The 15,498-nt window shown below is 53.1% G+C and overlaps 2 protein-coding genes across 2 annotated transcripts; both read right to left on the bottom strand.

Moving 5' to 3' along the window:
• Positions 1 to 1,523: 1,523 nt before the first annotated feature.
• Positions 1,524 to 4,863, bottom strand: CD79A (CD79a molecule). The gene is made up of 5 exons (XM_063109902.1): positions 4,785 to 4,863; positions 2,878 to 3,177; positions 2,528 to 2,646; positions 1,773 to 1,841; positions 1,524 to 1,637 (listed from the first exon to the last, which is right to left on the bottom strand). Exons 1-5 carry the CDS (start codon positions 4,861 to 4,863, stop codon positions 1,524 to 1,526), a joined length of 681 nt encoding a protein of 226 aa, XP_062965972.1.
• A 3,463-nt stretch (positions 4,864 to 8,326) lies between these two features.
• On the bottom strand, positions 8,327 to 15,067 carry RPS19 (ribosomal protein S19). Its single transcript, XM_063112231.1, has 6 exons — positions 15,001 to 15,067; positions 14,425 to 14,495; positions 14,059 to 14,159; positions 9,967 to 10,150; positions 9,364 to 9,418; positions 8,327 to 8,392 (listed from the first exon to the last, which is right to left on the bottom strand). The coding sequence occupies exons 2-6, from the start codon at positions 14,493 to 14,495 to the stop codon at positions 8,366 to 8,368; spliced, it is 438 nt and encodes a 145-aa protein (XP_062968301.1). The 5' UTR covers positions 15,001 to 15,067; the 3' UTR covers positions 8,327 to 8,365.
• Positions 15,068 to 15,498: the final 431 nt, after the last annotated feature.

Raw genomic sequence — 15,498 nt, 5'->3', positions numbered from 1 at the left:
TCCCCTTCTCGCCGCCCGCCTGGCCCCTCCTTACCCCGCTGCGCCCGTGTCCCCGCGGGCACCGGCCCCGCCCCGACCCCGCCCGATCCCTCCCCGGCTTTGTCCGCCTGTCCGTCCGCCGGGCGCGGGCTCCACGGTTCTCACGTCTCGCTGCCTGGTGTCGGCCATCACCTCAGTGGCGGGGCTGGTGGGCGAGTCCCGCGCCTCGGCCGCCTCAGCCTGGACGACAGCCTCCCTGCTTTCCGTCTCTGGTTCTCTTGGTCTTCTCTTTCTTCGCCTCTTTGGCTGTGTTTCTGTCTGTGTCCCTCTCTCTGCCTCTGTGTCTGACTCTCCCTCTTTCTCTGTTAGGCCTTCTGTCCCTGGCTCTGCATCTACCTGTTGTTCCTCCTTCGCTCTGTCACTTTCTCCCTTAGAGCCCTTGTCCTCCCTCTCTATCTTTCTGCGTCTCCATCTCTTTCTCTGTCATTTCCCCAACTGTTGCTTTCCTTCAGAGTCTTGGGGTCAGCCTCTCCAGTCCATTTTGCAGCGGACCCTTCTTAACTTCACTGTCTCTTCCTTGCCGCTTCTCTGTCCTACTCCTTCTTTCCTTGTTTCTGTCTTTATATCCTTTCTGTCTTGAACTGCTTGGGTCTGCTCATTGTTCCTTTTTCACTATCCCTGTCTCAGTCTCTCTTCTCTCCCTTTCTCGGTGTCTCTGTGCCTCTCTGTCATTGCCCTGGGTCTCCCCACCACCCCCAAGTTAGGGCCACAGACTCTCTGATTTTCCCTTTCAGAAGTCTACCCACCAAAAAAAGGTGGCCACAGTCAGAATTTGGTACTATTCGCACAAGATAGTCCCCTGTGTTTCCAGGGCTTAAATACATACATAATTTGGTAGCCGAGCCCCTTCCCCATTGTCCCCCCTTGCTTAGGGACATGGCCTGGGGTGAGGCTCTGGTGTGGGGCCAAACCAGTCCTTTAATTGGGGCGGAGATCTCCCCAAGAGACTTCCCTCTCAGGGGGGCAGCCAAGACTAGCTACTTCGTTTCACTGTGGGGAGTGGGCAGGGGATGGCATGGGCCCAGAATCCTGAGTCTGAGAGAGATGGGGGCTGGGGCACAGACTCCTGGGTCCCAGGGAAGGGGGGTGGGGCTGTCCCCATTAGATCCATGACTCCTGCCAAGGTCTGCAGTTGGGAAGGATTTATTATCACTAAGTGGCCATGACAGATCAAGGAGGAGGGGGGTGACAATAACGAGGCTGCTACAATCAGCTCCCCTAGAGGTAGCGATTAAGGGCTCATTACCCGCTGGGGAGGGAGCCTGGGAAAGGCAGAGGGGTGGGGGGATTGGGTTTGGGTGTATGTGGGGGATGGGGCAGTGTAGAGGGAAGAAGAGTGGGACACACCAAGGGGGAAGATGACTCAGGAAGCTCCAGGAAAGACTAGAGAGAGAATGTTGGGGGTGGGTGGAGGGGGTAGTGAGGAGAGACACTGGAGTTGGGTACACAGCAGGCAGGGGCAGCCTGGTGGGAGATAGGGGGTGTCAGGGCTTCTCCAGCTGGACATCTCCGATGTGGAGGCTGCCCACGTCCTGGTAGGTGCCCTGGAGGCCCCGGGAGATGTCCTCATACATGGAGCAGTCGTCAAGATTCAGGCCCTGGGATAGAATCGTGGCAGGGGCTATCAGTACCTTGGGGTCCCTGCCCCCAGCCAGCCCCAGGGAGGAACCCCATGCAGATCCCCCAGCACACTGGCATCCTACCACGTCCTGACCCTGCACTCCTCCACTCACCTCATAAAGATTTTCATCTTCATAGTCATCCTGGGCACCCATGCTGAACTTCTCATTCTGCCATCGTTTCTGAAGGTGGGGTGGGGTGGGGAGCCTCAGTGAGCAGTGGGGAGGCAAATATCTGTTCAGACCCACCTGGATGCCAGGAGGTGCTTTTCCAGAAAGGGTAAGGGATGTGCCCAAGGTCACATATCGGGTTTGTGGCAGGTATCTTTGGGTCCAAAGCTAGTGTGCTTTTGGCTGTCTCCACTTCCCCGTGATTCTCCATGAATAACAACAATAATAGTAAATAGTAGCAGTTGCCCTGTGGCCTAAGGAGAGGCTAGTACTGGTCAGAGACCCTGGGAGAATACCTACCCCCATTTTCCCTGGTCTTGGCTATATCTGAGGGTAGTGCCCTTCTGGGTAGGGGCAGGAGGAGAGTGAGACAACCTGAATAGGTGGGTGGGTGGGTGGGGTGAAAACATCCCTAGAGAGAGAGCAGTGAGGGCAGCTCTGGGGAAAAGAATGAGAAACTTGGTGAGGGGAGTGGACAGTAAGGACAATCCTGAAGGGGTTGGACACCCCTCTGGGGTCAGCACCATTTAAAATCCTGTTACTAATTTGTTTAGTCCCTAAAGGCCCTATGAGGTCAATGTCCTCATTCTCCCAACTTTCGGGTGGGGAACCTCAGGCTCAAGAGGGCTGTCTGGCCATTGAGAGTCACACAGCCCAGGCCATAGGCCAGCTGACTTGGGGAGCTCCAGGGGGCTCACCCTGAACAGCAGCAGCGTCCCAGGCACCACCGCACAGAACAGCAGGATGATCCCCTCAGCTGTGATGATGCGATTCTTGGTGCCCTCTCCCATATCCAGGAAAGGTCTGGGGGGCAGCTCTGTGAGGAGGGGTTGCTGCTCAGAGCCCTGGCCCTCCTGCCCTCCCTACCTTCCTGGCCCCAGCCCCACCCCCAGCAAGGCCCAAGACCCCCTGAAGCCCTCACTCAGCAGATGGGAACAACAGTTGAGCTGGTTCCAAGCCCATGATGAAGGTACTGGCTATATTCAGCCTTCACAGATGAGGAAACTGAGCGTTTCCAGCTGGGGAGTGGGACCTTGGGGCCACTCACCACGCACACGGAGGTAGGTGCCACAGGAGCGCTGGTATGCTTTGTTTCCTTCTTCATTGACGTGGCACACATATATGGCCCCGTGGCTCTTGTTCACATTCCGGATGATCAGCTCACCATCTGGACCATAGCCTTTGCCCACAAACTGAGGGGTCCAAGTGTAGTTGCCATGGAGGACACGCCACCATGTGACATTGGGGCTGCTGCCATTGTTCAGGCAACGGAGGCGGGCCTCGTCTCCCAAGCCTACCGTCACCGAGGGTGGGCCCCTGTCTACCCACAGGGCCTGGCACCTGGGGCCTGTAGAGAGGCGTGGGTCAGGCACTAGGGATGGTGACATAGGCCCCCAGCCCTGGTCCCTGCAACTCCATTGCTATGGGAGTGGATGGGAGGAGAGTGAGGATATTCCTGGTGGGGAAGGGAGAGGGAGACATCCCTGGTAGGGGCTATATACCTGGGGGGGGTGGGGTTGTGGATGAGGAGAGTGAAGGTGCCCCTGGGAAAGGACAGGGAGACACCCCTGGGAGTAGAGAGAGGACACACCTGATTGCAGGGGGAGGAGTGAGGATGTCCTGGCAGAGAAGAGTGAGACACCCTGGGATGGTGAGACACTCCTGGGTGGCCTACTTGCCTCTCCAGCGCCATCTCTTGGCACGCTCCTGCATACCTAGCGAACTCTGGACTTTGGATATTTGGTTCCCTGGCAATGGAAGTGCCCCTGCCCAGACAGCCCCTTCCAGAATCAGTTTAAACATCATCTCCTCCTGAAGGCCTTCCAGGCCCACTTTCCCACCCCCAGCCTCAGCCAAGCCCTGCACCTGACACTTGACCTTGTGTAATCATTGCAAAACCCTTGGAAGTAGGTTCTCTTATTATCTGCATTTTACAGGTGGGATGACTGAGGCCCAGAGAGGACAAATGGGTTGCCCAGAATTACTAAGGCAGTCAGGGGTTCAAACTCCCAGCTCCCTGGGCCTCCCCGTGGCTGGGACCGAGGAGCTAATCTTTGGGCCTGTCTTGGCCTGTGACCTTATTCTCTGTAACTTGGGTCAACTAGGGGTCAGGGGTGAGTTCAGTCCTTGGACTGGGTGGGGGGGTTGAGGGAGCAGGCTCAGCAGGGTGGAGGTAGGGGTGTTTCAGAGGGAGACGGGGAGGCCCAGGCTGGCTGCTGTGTCCACTCCAGACTCCTCTGGGAAGCCCCAGTTCTCAGCCTCCCCAGGCCAGTACACGTGGCCAGCTCCCTGTCTTGTGGAGGTAAGAGGAGGAGGGAGGTAAGGAAGACAGAAGGAGGAAGAGGTGAGGAAAGAGACCAAGCCTCTCACAATCACAGGCTTGCGACTCAGAGAGACATGAGCTCCAATGCTTGCTCTTAGTGTCAACTTGGGTGAGCAACCTTCCTCTCTGAACTCCTTGGTCAATGTGGTCACAGCCCCTGCCAGCTGGCCTTGGGGGAGGCAGGGAAGGAGGGAGGGATTGATGAGGCACCCCCTCCTCCAGCACTGAGAAGGGGCTTACTGTATAGGGGGGTGACTGAGATTTAAGGCAGAGAAGGAGAATGCTTTTTGTCTCCTGACACATGACCCCCAAGTCCCCTTCCTGCGCCCAGCCCTGGTGCTCAGCCAAGAGCAACCTTAGTTCCTTATTTTGGCCCGTGGGGATGAGGAGGTGGGGGAGGCATCTCTCTCGCCCCTGCCTCCCTTCAAGGGGCTGTGGATGCCCCTTCAACTTCACCAAGCCCCCTCCAGCCCACCTTGGCCTGGCGTGGGATGGTCAAACCGACAGATTCAATTTCTACACAGTCCTTTCGCAGCTCCCCCTCCTTCTGACTCTTCCCCCTCCCTGAGTGCCCTTCCCTCTGCCTGTGCACTCTCTCCAGCCTCCCCAGTACCCGCCCTTTGGCCACATACCCAGGCAGGCTACGGACAGCAAGAGGAGGAGGAAGTTGGTGGCAGGCGGAGGTTGGAAGACTTGTCGACTGCCAGGCATCTTCTCCCAGTGGGTTGGTTGTTGTGGGTTGCAGCAGTCCTGGGTACCAGATTCCACCCCAACCCCACCCCACTTCCTGCCCAGCCCTGCCGGAGATGGGGTCCGCTGGCCCTCACTACTGAGACTTTTCGTGTTGGGCCTGGGGGCAGTCCCTAACTGGTTCCTACAGGGTATGCTTCCGGTCATGAGTGGAGAGGAACTGCTTCTTGCACCTGTGGTGGCCACAATTCCCCTGAGAGGTGGCTGCTTGGGTTGGGGAAGAAGCCAGTTTAAGGCCCAGCTTGCCACTGGTGAGTCTCGGGAAGGAAGCTGAGGGAGCCAGAGTTCTGGGTGCCTGCTGCAGGCAGGTCATGGTGGTTCTGAGCTTGGCCTCTGCCCCTCCCTGGCCTTGGGAACACCTTGTCAGCTCTCTGAGTCTTCATTTCCTCACTGTTTCGTCGCTTCTTGGGGTTGGAAACAGGGATTTAAAGGGGTTGTGAATGCACAGCACAAGGCCTGACACATAATAGGTGATCAGGAAATGTTAGTCACTATCAATGCTCACAAGGAATAAATAAGGCAGGCCAACCCGCTGCTGACTACCTGTGTGACTAGGTGGTCACTCCTCTCCTCCAAGCCTTGGCATTTTAATCCATGAGATAAGGATCAGAATATCTGCCTGCGTTATGATGTGAGATGGTGTTTTTGGCGCCCAAGGTGTTAGAACCATGGTCAGCTCTATTGGAGTTCTTTTATGTTGGCCTCCCCACAACGGGCAAGGCAGGCCATCCTCATTTTACAGAGGACGAAATCAAGTCCCAGACAGGGGAGGTTGTCACTTGCCTAGTGTCATACGGTCTGGGAGTGTTGGAGCAGGGATTTTAAGTCACCTTTGTGTGACTCCCAGCTTCCTTTGAGCATGTCATTTTAGTCCAGGTAGAAGGAAAATGAGGTCTGAGTGGGGAGGGTGGATTTGTTGAGATGTCTGTGAGCAGTTAGGTGACCCTCACCCACACACAAGGAGACGTGTATGAAAAAAAAAAAAATTCATTGCAGGGAGATTTTTGGTAGCAAAAAATTGAGAAACAAATGAAAAGTCCATTTACAGAAGAATGGATGCATAAATTGTGGCAGTTAGCCGACAGAATGCTATAGAGTAGGGGAAAAGTGTCAATATGACTGCATCTCAGGAACAACACAAAAATGAGAAAAAACATATTGTAGCATGATACAGTTGACTTGTTTTCAAAAGGTGCAAAACAGCACTGTGCTGCTTAGGAACACGTCTGTAGTAGAAGTGTTCATGGGTTTTTGTTACACTATTAGGAATACTGTTTTGCATGCCTGAAGTATTTTGTAATTTAAAGAAGTGTAACCTGCCAGCTGCCAAAAAGAAAAAAAAAAAAAAAGTAACTGTCACTCACACAGAAGAGCACTTGGTCTCAGGAATCAAAGATTCCTCCATTTGTATCTCAGCTGTGCCAACTAACTGGTCGTCTGAGCCTGTTTCTTCTCCTGTAACATGGGTACAATCCCCCTACTTTGTGAGGCAGTAAGAATATTACCGAGCGCACTTCCTAGGACACAGTTGGTTCCCCTTCTCTGGCTCTAGGGCCCTCCCACCTTCCCTCCAGGGACCCAAGTGTTCTGTTGGGTACCTCGCTGGATAACAGGTCATTAGCCCCTCTGTGCTTCAGTTCCTCCTTATGACCCTTTCCCAGGAGGAAGCCTGTGTCCACACCTGGAAGCTTTAGGAATTAGCCTTCCTTCAGCATCTTTCTGCAGCTGAGCCAGTTTTCAGGCCCTCAACTGCCCCCCAGTGGCTGGAGAGGTGCCATTGCCGGATTGTAAGGGGCCTGTCAGGGCACTTCCACCTCCCACTTACCCGGCACCACCATGTGCCTGGTGCTCCGCGAACCAGATGCTTGGCATTGAGTTCTCTAACTCTGGGAAATGTTTTCACTCTCAACGGATGAAAGAGGAGACTGGGGCCCAGAACAGGGAGTGACTAGCCCACAGCCATGCCGAGGAGTGTGACCCTTTGGGCCTGCTTTCTCACTTCCCTCACTTCCTAGTGAGAGCATGGTAGCCCTACCTGCTAGAGCCTGGTTTCTTGGGATCAAATGATGTCACCACCATAGTCACAGGACATCGGTAAATTACCCAACCTGTGACTTATCTTCCCTGTCTCCAAAATGCAGGTGTTTTGGCACCTACTTCACAGCACTGCTGAGTGTATAAAACAATGCATTTATGAAGCACCTGACACAGTGCCTGGCACGAAGTAGGTTTACTAAGTTGAATCTTTCAGCAGTGACAACCTCCAAGGCAGGAGGGATGGCAGCTTCATTCCCCCTGGGTGTAGGACCTGTTAGCCTTGATACTTTAAATTTTATTTTTTAAAAGATGATCGGTAAGGGGATCTTAACCCTTGACTTGGTGGTGTCAGCACCCAACATCTCGTCTTAAATATGGGTAATGCCAACTGGTCTCCCAGCAAAGCTCTACATAGTATCTTGCCAAATCCCTCAGGAGTAAGGAGCGTTACAGAGGTGGGGATGTAAGGTACATGGGGTTGCACAGAATTAGGGGCAAAGCTAGAACCTGAACCCAAGTCATTTGGTTTTCAAAGCCCAGGCTTTGCACTGCAAGGAAATGGGTCAGACCTGAGGAATAACTTGAGTTGGGGGAAACCTTGGGGGCCTTCGCCAAGCCAGTCTGGGCTCAGCATCTTAGGCCTTCCCCAAATGGGAGTAGGGCAATTTGAGGCCTTTTCCTAGGTAGTCCTTCTGGGTGCCCACTGAGTACTGTTTGTAATTCCTGCCCTGGTCAAGGGCTGAGCCATTGGCAAAGGCCCCACTCCACTCATGAAAAGCTGTGCAGGACTGTGGAGCACACGCTGTCAGGCCCTACCCTCTGAGCCTAAGTGCAGCTCCACTCCAACCTGGGCAGCTAGCATTCCCTTCCTCCCTGGCTCTGGGTCCACCCACCTGGGCACAAGGTCAGTCCTCAAGTGAAGGCTCAGGCAGGGCCACCCTGCCCATGCAAGCCTATGAAATAAGCCAGCATGAAGTGCAGCATAGGTCACCTTTGGTTAGAAGGAAGTAAGGGACGCCCATGAAGGGATACCTGGAGTGAGGTCTGTCCGTCCCTCTCCACCTCCATCCAGGGTGGAAGCATGAACCCCTGGCCCTCCTGCCTCATTCCAGCAGAGGCCAACTCAGCAGACCAGGTCCCACCTGGGGCCACTGCTTAAAGAGCCACTCCCTTTGTTTCTCACTTTCTGAGAATTGCAGGCAGGATGCTGGGGAGGCACAAGGGTCCCTGGGTCCTGCCTGCCCCCATCCCCCAGCTGGGATGTCTTTGCCAGCTGCTGGGTACCACAGCCATCCAGGGACCCTAAGCCCCTCTTACGCGAGGGAAGGGAAGTGCTCCTTTCGTCATGCCCCGAGAAGAGCAGGAGAGCAAGAGACCCAGACCGGGATTACGAATGAGGCAATTTATTAACCCAGCATCATTTGTTCTAATGCTTCTTGTTGGCTGCTGCCACCTGTCAAAAGAAAAGATGGAGGAGGAAGATCAGTTGTGGGGTTTCTGTGGGGGCACTTTGTGTAATGGTTACCTACTACCTACCAGACACCAGGCGTCCCGATTTGTGGTTTCCAATACATTCATCTCATCTAATCCTCAACTGTGGATTATTTCCCCATTTTACAGACATGTTAACGACTCAAGATAAGGGAGTGGTGGAGTGGGAGTCCAACTTCTGCCCACTGCTCTGTGTGAAGGGTAGGCCAACCATCAGCACTGACATTTGTGTTAGGCCCTCCTCTGCTCTGAAAGAGCCCACCCTCGACTCCCAGAGGGCTGACACCTTCTTTTGTGACATTTGACTAAGTGACTTAATACTCCAAGGCTCCTAGGAGGCCTGAGTCAATACAGAAAATTAGCAAGCAGCCCATGCCAGGCTCTGAGGGCTCCTGCTGCGCTGTAGCTCCTTGAATTCTCACCAACACCCATCCACCACCCACTACCCTTGAGGTGGGCAAGAATAGATCACTCTACAGAGGGAGACTGTGGCTCCAGAGTTGAGGTGACTCTGCCCGAGTGTCAGTCAGCCAGAGTTCTGGGGCCTAAACCAGCCCCACCCATCTCCACTTCTCCCAGGATGCCATCTGATGCCCAGCAAGCATAAAAAATAAGGGGGAAATACTGCAGCCAGAATCTGTTAAGTAGGGTGACCTGGGAAAAGGGAATCATGTGTTGGTGCAGTTATGTGCCCTGTAGAAGCCCAGGGCCACCGTGGGCTTGGGCTCCCTTCACCCCAGCCAGCACCCAAATTTCTACATAGCTCCAGGAGGAAAGTCAGTCAGAAATTTTTCTGGCAGCCCTCCTCTGACCCCTACCACCTTGGGCTGTGCCCCCCAGGGGAGGACATGAGTCAGATCTGACAGAGTATGAACTCTGGAAATGTCCAGGCAGTGACTAAAAGATCCAGCCCTGGCCAGCATGCAGGCCTACCTGTCCGGCGATTCTGTCTAGATCTCGCTGTCCCTGAGGTGTCAGTTTGCGGCCCCTGTAGGAGGGAAGGGTCCCTGGTGAGCAAAGGTTCTCAACCCCCTCCTTTCTGGTCATGAGCTAGATTTCCCAAGAAGGCACATGGCTGTGGGGCCACATGACACCAGCCAATTCCCCACTGAGGGTCCCAGTTGGCTGTATTTTAACGAGCTGGGGGCGGGAGTAGGAGTCCCCGTGGGAGCTGATGGGGTGTCGTTTGTGCCAGCATTAGATCCAAAGGCCCAAAAAATCAATTGGGAAAAGTTAACGAGCAGGCTAATGAAAGTGGACAGTCACTAAATTATCTTCCTGGAGCCTGGAGTAGTCAGCTAGAGAGGTCGGGGTGAGGCCCCTTGCTGTTCATTTTTCTGCAGAATCCCCTGTCTGCCTCTGAGAGGAGAGGCCTGAGGGGCAGGGATTGAGGCAGACCATGCAGGATAGGCCCAGCACCTGCACCTCTCTTTCTAGGGGAGAGTGGGGATAGCACTTCATTATAGGTGATCTGTGGGTGCTGCTGGTCTGGCACCAAGGATCCTTCATCAATCCAGCCTCCCCTTTCCTGCTTACCCATCTTGGTCCTTTTCCACCATTTTCAGCCCCTCCAGGGCTTGGAGGACCCGGCGTGCCACACTCTTGGAGCCTCGGCTGAAGTGGCTGGGCATGACGCCATTTCTCTGACGTCCCCCATAGATCTTGGTCATGGAGCCAACCCCAGCGCCGCCTCGGAGGTACAGGTGCCGTGCTGTGGAAGCTGGGGGTGGGGTGAGAGACTTGAGGAACCTTCTCAGGAAGAGAAGTCTCCTTTCCACAACTGAGGCAGGAGCCTTGTTCAAGGTGGCGCATACACAATTCTGTGTGTTTGTATGAGAACAGTTAATACTCACCATTTTATTAGGAGGGAAAGTGAAAACAGACACCAAGATCTCATATCTGACAACCCTCTCTCCTTGCCCCCTCCACCCTGCCATGGTCGAGCGACCCACCCCCTTCTCCAGGACCAACTTCCTTAGTTGTTATTGCCCTAGCAGTGAGGTTAGGAGGTTAAACCAGAGAGACACTGTGAGCGTGGAGCCTAACAAACGTTTAATAAACTATGACCATCTCCACGTGCTCAAGAGAGGCAGGAGACTGAAGGGACCAACTACTAGAGAGTACAGCTTTCTGGGCCACCTCAGCTCTGGAGAGCTTGGGGTAACAATGGAGGCAGGGCAGACACTCTATGCAGTGGATGTCCCCTTGGAATGTGCATTGCCCCTTCCATGGACAAGTCTAATTCTTGTCCCTACACTAGCTTGGGCAAGTCCCTGGTCCACCCTGGCCAGCCTCCTTGCTTGTAAGGCAATCTCCAGTAGAACCCAGTCGAGATACCAACTGCCTCAGAAACGCTTGAACACTTCTACTGAACCTGAATGCACATTTGCCAAGCTCTGCGCCACATGCTTTCTGTATCTTCTCTCCTGATGCAGTAAAATGGCCTCAGGGAAACCACCCAATCTCACCTGAGGACCAGGGGTTAACATTCCTTCAGATTAGGGTTACTGTGAAGATTCAATAGGTATGTGTCATGTCAAGTGCTATTCATCTTTACAAAAAAAGGAAACTGAGGCTCCAGAGTGAACTGAGGCTTCACAGAGGTTTAAAGGAATTGGGGCCTGGAATGCAGGGATTTGCGTTACCCCCTGCCCAGAGATCATAGATCATATTGATACAACCATGCTTTGCTAGGGCCCAAGAACACAGCTCTGCCGTGGTCTCACCACCCTTGGCCTCTGTTCATTTTAAAACCATTCTCCTTAGCTCTTTTCATTCCTGCCCCTGCCAGCACCAAGACACTCACTTGATATAAGCTATCCCCCACCCCACAATCTGTCAGGAGAGTGACATCATTAGAAAACTCCACCCTTTCAAACCAGCTCAAATGCCTTCCCTCCTGGGTCTGTACCTGGCTGTGCCCTGGCTCTGGGTGGAAACCTGCTCTCCCCCTTGAGTTATAAGCAGGGTTAGGGAAAACAGGATAGCAGCAGGATGGGGTAAGATGTGCACCCCTAAGCACAAGGCCAAAAGAGGCTTGAGAAATTCAACCTCAGTCTCACCAAGCCAGGACCCAAAGTACTCAGAGCTCAGACCATTTTCTGAGCTGTTACGCAGATGGGGATTCGAATCCCACCACCACTACTCATCAGCAGTGACACCAAGTCTACCCATCCTTCACGCAGTTTGTGCGGTGGCACTAAAGAAAATAATGCCTATTAATTTCTTTAATAGCTGCTTAAAATTTTTCTTAATGTTGTATAAAAACGACCTGGTACAAAGGGAAACAACCTTTGTCAGATATTACAACATCCTTCCCTGTTACCCTAGTTCATGCTAATTACTTTTCTGACCCACTAAAAGGGACAAGGATATTAACTTCACAAATTGGAAGCCGTAAGAGTCAAAATATTTAGTTCCATGAAATACTGACCTCTTTTCCACCCCTTTCCTTGCACCCTCTAGAGACCCGGGCTCCACTTTTGAAGTGGAGCTGTAGCTGCACAAATCCAGACCATCCTAGTTAGTATTTACGAGGGACAGCAGTGAGTCAGGTCCTATCACATGGCTTCTCCTGTGTTTTTGGGATGGCAACCCACTCTTCTTAGGAAACCTTGGCCAGGAGTCACCCCCCAACACAGAACTCTGAAAAACTACTTCTGTGACCTTGATTCACCCCTTAACTCACTCTTCTGATACCTCCCAGGCCTCATTCCTTCCACTAACACAGCCCAAGTGGGTGCCTGACACTGTGCAGGAGTCAGAGATGGATCAGCCTCCATTCTACAAGAAATAAAATGCCTTCAGACGCCCCAGTTCTGCGGCTGCTCCCAGCCAGATGCCCACCAGTACACTGCACTGGATCCTCATCTCCCTCCTAAGCAGGCCCTTCTGAGAATTAAGAGGTGAAGAGGCTCGTCCAGGGCTACACCACACCATGTCCTCACAAAGACCCACAGCAGTCCTCCCTAAGGCAACACTGAGCCTCCCCTCAGAGAAGGTCTCCATTCTCCTAAAGTGGGTTTTTTCTATCCCTAACCCTATACCGTTTCCATACCACCTTCTGCCCCATCTTCTGCAATGGACCTCTTTATTCCCCCCACTCCAAGATCAAGACCTGCCCACTGCCCGTCAGCCTCAAATCCCTGAGTGGGCAAAACGGGCCAGCCCCCATTACCCAGAAAAAGAAAGCAGCAAATCTAGTATGGAACCTAGTTGTGGATAAAGCCAGTGTGCCAACCCCGCCTAGGGTGACTTCAAACAGGTCAATTCACCTTTCTGTGCCTCAGTTTCCTCTTTGGTGAAACCGGTCACTCCTATGATTACAACTTGTCCAGTGTATAAGCTGACTGCCAAGTTGGGTGGGAGGCATGTTAGACTCTAGAATAGGGGCCAGCAGACTTCTGTAAAGTATCAGACAGTAAATATTCCAGGCTTTGTGATAACAACTCTGCCTCTGTTGTTATAGTGCACATGTAAACAAATACATGTGGCAGTGTCCCAACAAAAACATATGCCACCGACTTTACCCACCTCATAGGATTGATCTTTTAGTCCTCAGAGGCTGTTGGTCATGTTAGTTCCCTGTGCCCAGTCCAGTGCCTGAAACTGAATGGGCACCATGGACATTTGATGCATGAGTGCACCAAAAATCTGCAAAATGCTTCATGTTATGAAGTGCTGGGCAACTTGTATAAAGGCCGACTCTTTCACAGTCATTCTGGAATGTCTGCCAATTTCCAAACTCTGCATTCCACCTACCTACTTCCTATCTGGAGATAAGCTTTGGCCAGGATGGAATCTCCATTTCACAAAGGTAGAAGGTTAAAGATCAGAGAGGACAAGTCCTTAGTGAAGGCCAGTGCAGAGGGTGCCACCTTGGTACAACTCCCCACCGCCAATTAGGACTTCAAGGGAGTGACAGCTTACAAAAATCTTGAAATGTCAAGATAGGCGAGAACTAGAACTCTGCAGTTGTACACTATATTTAAATTATTACTGGAAGATCAAGAAGACAGGATGGGGCTGCCATTAGGTCACAGGGTGACTGTAAGTCAGGAAGTTTTCTTTTGGGGGCTTGGAAATCATGTCAATGTTTAGAGTAAGAAACAACTTGCTAGAGACAGGGGAAAGACCAGAGTGATGATTTGAACAACAAAAATAATTCAGCCGACTTCTTGAATGATTAGTATGCAACAAACTTCTACGCATTTTGAATGCATTAAACTAATTCAATCTTCATAATAATCCTATATTGGTACGATCATTAACCCCCTTTTAGGGATGAGGAAATAGAGGCACAGACAGTTTAAGTGACTTGCCTGCAGTCACACAGCTAGTTAAATGGATTTAAACTCGATATTGCCTCTGTAAAATGAACCACTTCTAACACTCATTTAGTCCCTGGGTTTCCCTTGAAGCTCACAAACCTCTTAGAACTGAGAAACAACTTGGAGTATAACGTTATTGAATGGCATGTCACACAAAGCATGGAGTGACACAGTCAAAACTTTCTTTTCTTGCATGCTTGGGGGACAAGGGGAGAACTCAGAGAGGGGACAGGGAGTATGGTCTGTGCCAGGTGTAATCCAGCTGCCCACTCCCCAGCCAAAGGCCCAAGTTCCTCACCAGCTCGTGTGTAAAACCAGTTCTCATCGTAAGGAGCAAGCTCTTTATGCTTGGCCAGCTTGACTGTGTCCACCCATTCAGGGACTTTCAGCTTCCCGGACCTAGGACCAAGACAGCAAGAAAGGCACAATTCAGGAATCTCCACAAACTCTTTCAACCCTCAAACTCCCTCCCCTCAACATAACTGTAGCTTAACAGGAGCCTGACATGTCCCGGGATACTAACGAAGAAGCTGAAACGCAAACACAACCCAGGCCTCATGCAGAAAGGTCGACTCCACATTGAGGCCCCAAACACTGGGGCCCAGAGACGTCAGGCAAAGGCGACAGCAGTCTCCATCCACTTTGAACCTGTTTCCACACTCACTTTTTGAGAAAGGCTGCCAGAGCTCTGACGAACTCCTGCTGGTTCACGTCTTTTACGGTAACTCCAGGCATCTGTGACAGAAAATCAAGCATATGAACACAAAGCCTGGTGTAGACAAGGGCCGGGGCCCAGCCCCGTTCCTTTTGCTTAAACGAATCCTAAACAGCAGCACTCCCATTACTTCCCAATGCCCTACTTCAACGCCGGGTCCCGAAAAGCCCCCCGCTCCTGTGGGCCCGACAGAGTTCACCGACGCCCACGGTCTCTGTGGGTCGCACGAACACAGTCTTGCCTGTTTGTGAGGACCCTACACGACCCACCTCTCCGCCCCCGAGATTCTGGGCGCCCCACGCACGGCCCTCTCCCCACCCCCTCTGGCTGCCCACTGCGCCCGCTCTTCAGTTCACGGAGCGCGCCCGCCGTGCATGTCCGGGCCTGCCGGTCGCACGTGGCCGCTACTCCAGGGGGCGGGGCGGCCCCGCGCCGGGCACCTCGGGGCCCTCAAGCACGCGTTCCCAGGCTGAGGGACCCTGCCCTGACGCCCCACGCCCAGGCCGACCAGGAGCGCCCGCTTACCGTGCTGCCTCCGTGGTACCAGCCAGGGGAAAGGGAACGACGGGGTTTCCCGGGCGCACAAGTGGGCGTCGGGTCTCGCGATAGTTCCAAACACTCGCGAGAGCGGAGCTAGAGTTTGGTGGCTCCGCCTCTCTCAGGGCAAATGTGGCTTCGTCTCGGCTTAGATAGGCGGGTGTGTTGTGAGGAGTGGAGAGGCACAGGGGAATTTCAGAGGCATGGGCGTGGAAGCTCGTGTTTTCTGCTTGTCTTTCCTACCCCTGTAGCGTTATAGAGAGAGGAAGAGAGCGCTCCCGCCTTGAGCTGTGGGAATTTGGCTTCGTTTGAGTCGTTTGTGGCTGCAAGGAACAGCGGTGGAAGAGACTATGAGGGCGGAAGTGCGGGGGAAGTCAGGTGGGCAGGCAAAAAAGAAACTGCTACAACCAGCGCCTTAGCGGGACGACACCTCTTCCGGGTGGAGGTGGCTTTTCCCTGGCCGAAAGTGGGAGTAGCAAAGGCGGA

The sequence above is a fragment of the Cynocephalus volans genome, chromosome 10, assembly GCF_027409185.1.
Source record: "Cynocephalus volans isolate mCynVol1 chromosome 10, mCynVol1.pri, whole genome shotgun sequence".
In the NCBI taxonomy this organism is placed as follows: Eukaryota; Metazoa; Chordata; class Mammalia; order Dermoptera; family Cynocephalidae; genus Cynocephalus; species Cynocephalus volans.
Note: the sequence above shows the minus strand (reverse complement) of the source record. Positions and strands in the feature narration are given on the sequence as shown.

Coding starts and splice junctions, on each gene's coding strand:
- CD79A (XM_063109902.1), bottom strand. CDS start 4,863: ATGCCTGGCAGTCGACAAGTCTTCCAACCTCCGCCTGCCACCAACTTC. Junction 3,178..4,784: donor GCTGTCCGTAGCCTGCCTGG/GTATGTGGCCAA, acceptor GCCTCTCTACAG/GCCCCAGGTGCCAGGCCCTG. Junction 2,647..2,877: donor CACCTACCTCCGTGTGCGTG/GTGAGTGGCCCC, acceptor CCCTCCTCACAG/AGCTGCCCCCCAGACCTTTC.
- RPS19 (XM_063112231.1), bottom strand. CDS start 14,495: ATGCCTGGAGTTACCGTAAAAGACGTGAACCAGCAGGAGTTCGTCAGA. Junction 10,151..14,058: donor CTGGTTTTACACACGAGCTG/GTGAGGAACTTG, acceptor CCCCACCCCCAG/CTTCCACAGCACGGCACCTG. Junction 8,393..9,363: donor TAGACAGAATCGCCGGACAG/GTAGGCCTGCAT, acceptor TTCTTTTGACAG/GTGGCAGCAGCCAACAAGAA.